A 6,929-nucleotide genomic window follows, 5' to 3' on the forward strand; every position below is an offset into this window, starting at 1 on the left:
AGGTAAATAGTTGATTGTTAGGAAAATATATGAAAATCAATATAAATTATACTAAAATAATATATAATAAACTTGTTATAAATCTAATCCAACATAAAAATATATCTCTCATCATTAGATTATTACAGTAAAATATTTCCATCAAATATAAATAAACAGGATGGAGAGTTTGAAACGGCCCGCGCCTGGTTCTCCTGCCTGTTCCCTTGCATGCCCTCATGTTAGTGATCGCCCTGTTGGATCAGTCAGGGATGTTGGTCCCTCATGGGCGTTTGTGGCCACTGGGGGCCCTTTGTTAGGTCCTGGAGACAACTGAGAGTGGAGGGGGGGGGGGGGGGGGGTGAATCAGTTGTCTAACAAATTCAAACCAAAAACAACTTAACCAACTTAATGCTTAATACAGGTAAAATAGTCTAATATGTCGGTAGATAGTTTTAACAGCTAATTGCAATATCAGTAAGGAATAATGCATGAAACAAAAAGACAAAGTCATCCACAATGTACATAACACCAATATTTGTACGTGGAAACCCTGTAAGGGGAAAAACCAGGATGGGAAACCTTACCCACAATCAGATGATACTACTACAGATAGTAAGTGTATACAAATGGGGTCTGCACATGCAGAAAGGCCAAGCACCTAGAGCTCACTACTCAAACACAAATAGGAGTCACACTGACTACAATTGGATGATTAAATCCAATAAGAATGTACTGCTCAAAATAGCATCTTCATATGCTAGATTCAGTACCGGTGTAGTTATGATTGTCTTCACAAAAACCCTCCAACTTCAAATGATGTCTGCATGTATAGCTCTGCTTTTTTTCGCATATACTTTCACACAATCCTTTTTCGCATTCCACATCCGATCTTACAAATAAGATCTTACATTTATACCATACCCTAAGACCAATTTTAGTAGGTTGGCTCTAAAGTATAATACAATAAAATTAATTTACAAATCAATTAATACCCGATGCAATAACCATTTCACCATGTCGGCTTCATGCATTTACAACAACAATAAGTCATCTCCATAGCGTGCCATGCTGATTTGGAAAAGATAAACCTATTGGTGTAACCTAGACTTATTTGCCGGTAACAGTAAATATGTAAATACGAATATGCCAATTAACAAACCTTCAAGACAAAGTGTCCAAATGATGTCTTCGGCATAACCATGTGATTTCCATATCATTCCAAGTGTCAGTGATCATTATATCCTGCGGGTGTACCAGATACCGGTGACTGTTCATAAGTCATTTGCTTGCCGCTGAATGTTGCTGATTCTCCAAAGTGCCAGAGTTGATAAGTGTTTAGTAGGTGTTGACATCAATGACAAAACCATACCAAAATACCAACACCCTCACCATGATGTTGAACGTTGTTCTGTTAGGGTTCCTTCTTCATGCAAAGGGGTTGGAGAGGGTTTATCCCTATCTCATGTGTTGCTTCTGTTAACGTGAATAAGGAGTCTGAACAAGAAATTGTGAACAATGTGAAGGTCTTCACGGAGCATAGTGCTATCTGTAGATTCAAGGGTATCTTGGCAAGCCTCCCGGAGCTGCACAAATGGATTTCCCAGCATTGGGATCCCCTCATTTCTGGTATAGTTCACATTTTCCCTATGGCTAAAGGTTTCTTTGTTGCTAAATTTAAGGATGCTAATGATAGAAGAAAAATCTTGTGTGAAAGTTTTTTCTCTGAGAAAGATAATATGTCACTGTTGGCCAAACCTTGGTACTCTGATTTTAACCCCCTTTCAGAGACATTCAACAAAATTTTGATTTGGGTTAGGCTTCCTTACCTTCCTTTACACTTGTGGGCTGATTCTCTCTTTGAGGATATTGGTGGTGCTATCGGGAGCTTCATTATGACGGATAATGAATCCTATGGGCTTTATCATACTACGTTTGCTCGCATTCTGGTTGAGCTAGATGTTTCTAAGAGTCTGCCAACAGAAATTGTTATTAACTCCTCATTTGGCAGTTGGGTCCAAACCTTGGATTATGAGGGTATTCCTTTCCGGTGTTGTAGATGTTTCAAAACTTTTCATATGGCAGGGAATTGTGGGATTGAGAAGAAAAGTTCTTCGGCTTCTTGGTGGTCGGGGGCCTCTCACTAGCATTATAGGTTAGGAAATCTCCTATTGATGCTGGGGTTTCTACTTTGGCTCGATCGGACTCTTTAGTGACAATGAAAGATTATTTGATTGCCACTAAGGATTCTTCTATGATTCATGTTGTTGTGATACCGAATGTTGATGTTCCCTTTATTGAAAATGGATTGTTGGCTCTTACCCCGCCGGTTTCTTCGTGCGTTGATACAACTTTTGACCCTCTTATTACTGGTGATCCTGTGTTCGCGACAGTGGTACCTCTTACCGCGCCAACTTCTTCACAGGGTACTGGCACAAATTCTGCTGGTTGTGACTCTGTGCCCGCGATGGTTATTGCTCCCTCTTCTGGCACCCTTTTTTCCACTCTGGAAAGATTGGTGTTGGGCCCTTCAGATTGGTTTGTTGCAGCAGCTAAAGTTGAAGTTGGTTGGATTACTATTAAGGGAAAGCATTCAAAGACGTCCAAGCCCTCTTTTGATATGACTATTTGTTCCCACAAGGCCAAATGAAGACCTTTGTAGTTGGTTGTTTGGCTAGTTTACTGGCCCTGTTGTCTTTTGGGGCCGTCCATGTCTTTGTTTTCGGTTGTTCTATCTAATCAAGCTTTCAAAGCTTTATCTTTCTTTTAATCTAATGTAAAGGGTTTTGGGGACCCTTCAAAACCTGTTTTCACTTAATCAAAAACTATAAATAAAAAATTAAATATTACCATAAATATACTAATTTCACCATTATAATATATATAGACTATTTTTCTATTGTAAATGAAACAAACCTTTTTTTAGATCAAATCAACTTGATCGGTGTATGCTTAACACCAAGGAAATTAGAAAGATTTTATTGTTGTACATTAAAATAAGTGGCATGCCTATCTATAATGTTGGAGGGATGTGGTTGTCTCCAGTTGTAGACATTTCTTTATAATTAAAAATTGGTGAATAGCTTAGACCATTCATCGATGTACCTGTATTTATTCTTTATGGCCAGCCATAAACAACATATTAAGCTTAGATGATGTTAGTCAACTCTAATTGTTTGACACTTTTAAGCCTAGAAGTGTATTATTAGTGTGACAACCTACCTTAAAAGCAACATATTAAGCCTAGAAAATGTCAGTCAACTCTGAGTATTTAACACTTTTAAGCCTAGAAGTATAAGCTCAGTGGGTGTGATTTAAGTCGTTCTTTTATGGCTAAATCAAAAACTTTATAAACCCATAATCTTTATTCAGGAAGAGATAAGCTTGTCGATGAGAACACAATGAGATTAAAGATTATTTAGATAGAAAAGCATATTCAGATGGGATATGTCACTTTGAAATTGAATTTTTTGACCCATTAGCACCCCCCCATCGATACACTTAGTAATCAATTCAATTATTTAGTATCTATCATTGAACCAAAATAGTTTTTAAAAAAAATATTTTAATGATTATCTATTATTTTAGTCAAATGTTCATCCAATAATTTGATATTTATTTATTAAGTAGATTTGGACATCTTTATATCATTTAGTAAATCATGTTAATATAAATATGCATTTATTATATGTGAACACTAAGATTAATTGGGTGCCAGTTATTTGGTGATTTCTACAAAACATTTGGGAAAAAATAACTTGCATGATGTGCCAATCATACAAGAACATGCTTATCGACTATACCGTGTAAACGTAGACATACACGATCTGTCCTCTTCTTCTTTACAAAAATCCGTAGACAGAAAACAAAGCCTACGATAATCTCAAAGTCCGCAAAAATGAAATTTATTAAAAATATTGCGTAAGAAAATAACGGCTAGTCAATTTACGCGGTTGATAATTTCTGATCTACATTCCCTCTTTTCTACAAATACTAAGCTTGCTTTCATTGCTTTCGTTTCCTTTTCTCCTATCATCGCCTTTCATTTAGGTGGCTAAGCGTAAGGTCCTATGGAGGGAGTTTTAAAAAAAAAATTAAAGTTGAGATTTTTTAGTAATATTTTAAAGTTGTTGCTTTCATGAATTGAGTAGTGCAATTCAGCTTGAAAGTTTAAGTTCTAAGATTTAAGAATCTTAGTGGTCTCATGAAGAATGTTGTGAATATTAAGTATCATTTTCTTTCTATTTCTTTTCGGGTAGAATCTAAAATATTAACTAACTGAAAAGTAGCAAAAGAAAACTCCTAAGTTGGTGGGGCAATTTCCAGCCCCGCCTCAATTTCACCCACTGAAATATGCAGTTCTAAAAAGTAGGGGTTTCTATTTTTCAGGAAAAGATTCCAAATAATCCTATAGCATTTTTATTTTTTTGTTTCGTGGGACATCCCACTCCATGAAAAAAGATCATGAAATCCCCCATTGGACCGTAGTGTAGTAGATAGTTATCCATTGATTGAGCATAACCCTTTAATCATAATCCAAAATTATAGCTTCAAATATTCTTTTTGAGTGGACCAAAAAAAAATTAAAAAATCTCTTAAAATATGTATATATTGTGATCACACATCGTAGGATTGAACCTTGTGTACAAGAATGATTAGGTAGAGACATTCTTATAAAATTGCTCATATTCAACTCCTTGGTATCTAAATCTTTTAAATTGGTGTTCAATAACATTGTTGAAGGACTTTTGATTTGATAAGTCAGCCAGTTCTCCTAAGTTGAAACCCTTTGGCGAATAAAACAAAATGTGGTGAGAAAGGTTCGTGACAATATTCATGCAAATGCAAGTGACCTATATGATGAAGATGCAGACTATAGTCTTTTAATGCTCTTTATAATTGAAAAGTGCTCTAAGAATACACTTATCCACATATTAAACTGTGCACATAAGTCTCTTAAACATCACAACATAGAAACATGTGTTAGCTCAACTCATTATGACTATTATAAGGTTGTTAGAAAGTGAGAATTTGAATTTAAAGTTTTAGATTTTAGAATTTATTTGTAAGATCATTAGGATTGACTTAGGTCAACTACTGTTTTCCTCAATGACTATAAAATATGAAGAGTTGATTTTGAGGTTAAGACTAAATATATGAGAATCAATATAAAACCAATAATATAGAGATACATAAGAATTGGGTTTCAACTTGGTCGCTAAAAATTTAATGCATAACAAGTTCTCATATTTTACTAAATTTATTATAGATATGACATTTCAACTACTTTGAGTATAACACCATCATGATGTTCAAAGGGGCAGCAAAACTAGATTGGAAATCTAACCATCTCATTGCCAAGTGTCATGGTCTCCTTCCTTCACTACGAGACATTAGGTTTCACCACATGAGATAGGAAGGCAACTATGTAGCAGAAAAGTTGGCAGGGATGGGTGCGTATACTAATGATTTCAAAATTTGGATCCACTTGTATCAAATCCTGATGGAGGCTCATGCCATAATTTTGAAGGACTCGTCAAAAGGTGATTAAAGGAAATCTAGATAATTATGTGGAAGGAATGAATGGCCATGATCCTAAGCTCTTTGTTGATTTCATTCATGCTTGGCACAATGGGAATGTGAAGATTGGCAGTGTTACTTTCATGGTTTCGGCAAAGACTATTGTGAAGGTGATAGGGCTAGCCCTTGATGGTGTGTCCTTTCCCAAAACAACCCAAAGGGAATTACAAGGACAATTTTGAGTGGTTTTTTCAACTGGGAGAAGAATTTTCCAAGCTTCAAAGAGGATACAACAAGGAGGAGCTCCACAAAATCTAGAAGGATGTGGCTCTGTTGATAATGAGATACTTGACCTTAGATGGCCCAGGAATAGAAGGCTCCAAAAGAAAATTTTACCCATCTTAAACCATCTCCGGCATGAGGTAAGAATGAATTTCCTCTTGTGTATTGTCTTCTTTGTCTCAATATGTTTCCAAAGCCATTGAAAAGAGTAAACCCCTCTCCACTAGAGTTTCATCCGGAGAATGTATAACTTCAACTTGGTTTTATCCTCCTTTAGTGGGGTCCCCTTTGTTGCAGTTGGGTCTACCTATGATCCCAATTTGTTTGTTGACCTTATTGTTACCCCACCTAATTCTGAAGAATAGATTATGCCTCACTCGGGTTCTAAAATTCCCACTAGGAAAAACTATGTTGGAATGTCAAAATTTAAGGCCATTGTTGCCACAAAAAAGAATCAAGATGTGGACTTGCTCATGTTGAAAAACAACATAATATGGTTAATGATATTGCTGATGATTTTGGTTTTGAGTCTCCTTCCTCAAAGGAGTCGGTTTCCTCAGATGCTTCAGGGTTAGATTGGTCCCCTGCTAAATAGATGGTAACCCTAGCCCTTTCCCCCTAAACCCTCCCTTCTTTGGTAATCCCAACACTTAGAGTACCACCTTGACGTTGGCTAAAATTGTGAAGGACTTGCACATGATGATGTTTAAAGATAGTAATAGTTGATTAAGTGGCTCTTCACATAGATGACTACGGTCATTAGGAAGATCAATTGAATGGAGGTGGCAGCTAGAGTTGAGGCCAAGGCCAACACTTAGGTGGATGACTTGGATGAGGAAAGGGTTTCAAAAATTTCCAGTGATCTTGTTGGCATGATGGGGCAATTGGAAACAATGGGTGGAAAGATTGATGATATGGACACCAGGATAAAGATGGGAGGTAGGAAGCTTGAGCTAAAAGAGGTCAAGAAAACCCAGGATTCCCTTAAAAAAAAACTGAGGAGGTCAAAAAAATAAGACACAGGGAGTCCCTGGTCATAGTATATGGCCTCACTACTTCAATGGTTAAGGCAAACCTTGAATGTGTGGTAGCCTCCTCTTATTCTGGGATTGGTTTGAATAAAAAAGTGTCTTTTTCTGATAGTGCTT

At 36.5% G+C, this 6,929-nt stretch overlaps 1 protein-coding gene across 1 annotated transcript; it reads left to right on the forward strand.

Annotated features, from left to right (window-relative positions):
• Positions 1-1,409: 1,409 nt before the first annotated feature.
• LOC131874161 (uncharacterized) lies at positions 1,410-2,126 on the forward strand. Its single transcript, XM_059217409.1, has one exon. The coding sequence runs from the start codon at positions 1,410-1,412 to the stop codon at positions 2,124-2,126; it is 717 nt and encodes a 238-aa protein (XP_059073392.1).
• The last annotated feature ends 4,803 nt before the right edge of the window (positions 2,127-6,929 follow it).

The sequence above is a fragment of the Cryptomeria japonica genome, chromosome 3, assembly GCF_030272615.1.
Source record: "Cryptomeria japonica chromosome 3, Sugi_1.0, whole genome shotgun sequence".
In the NCBI taxonomy this organism is placed as follows: Eukaryota; Viridiplantae; Streptophyta; class Pinopsida; order Cupressales; family Cupressaceae; genus Cryptomeria; species Cryptomeria japonica.

Bases quoted from the DNA above. Each gene is read 5' to 3' on its own strand.
- LOC131874161 (XM_059217409.1), top strand. From the start codon at position 1,410: ATGCAAAGGGGTTGGAGAGGGTTTATCCCTATCTCATGTGTTGCTTCT.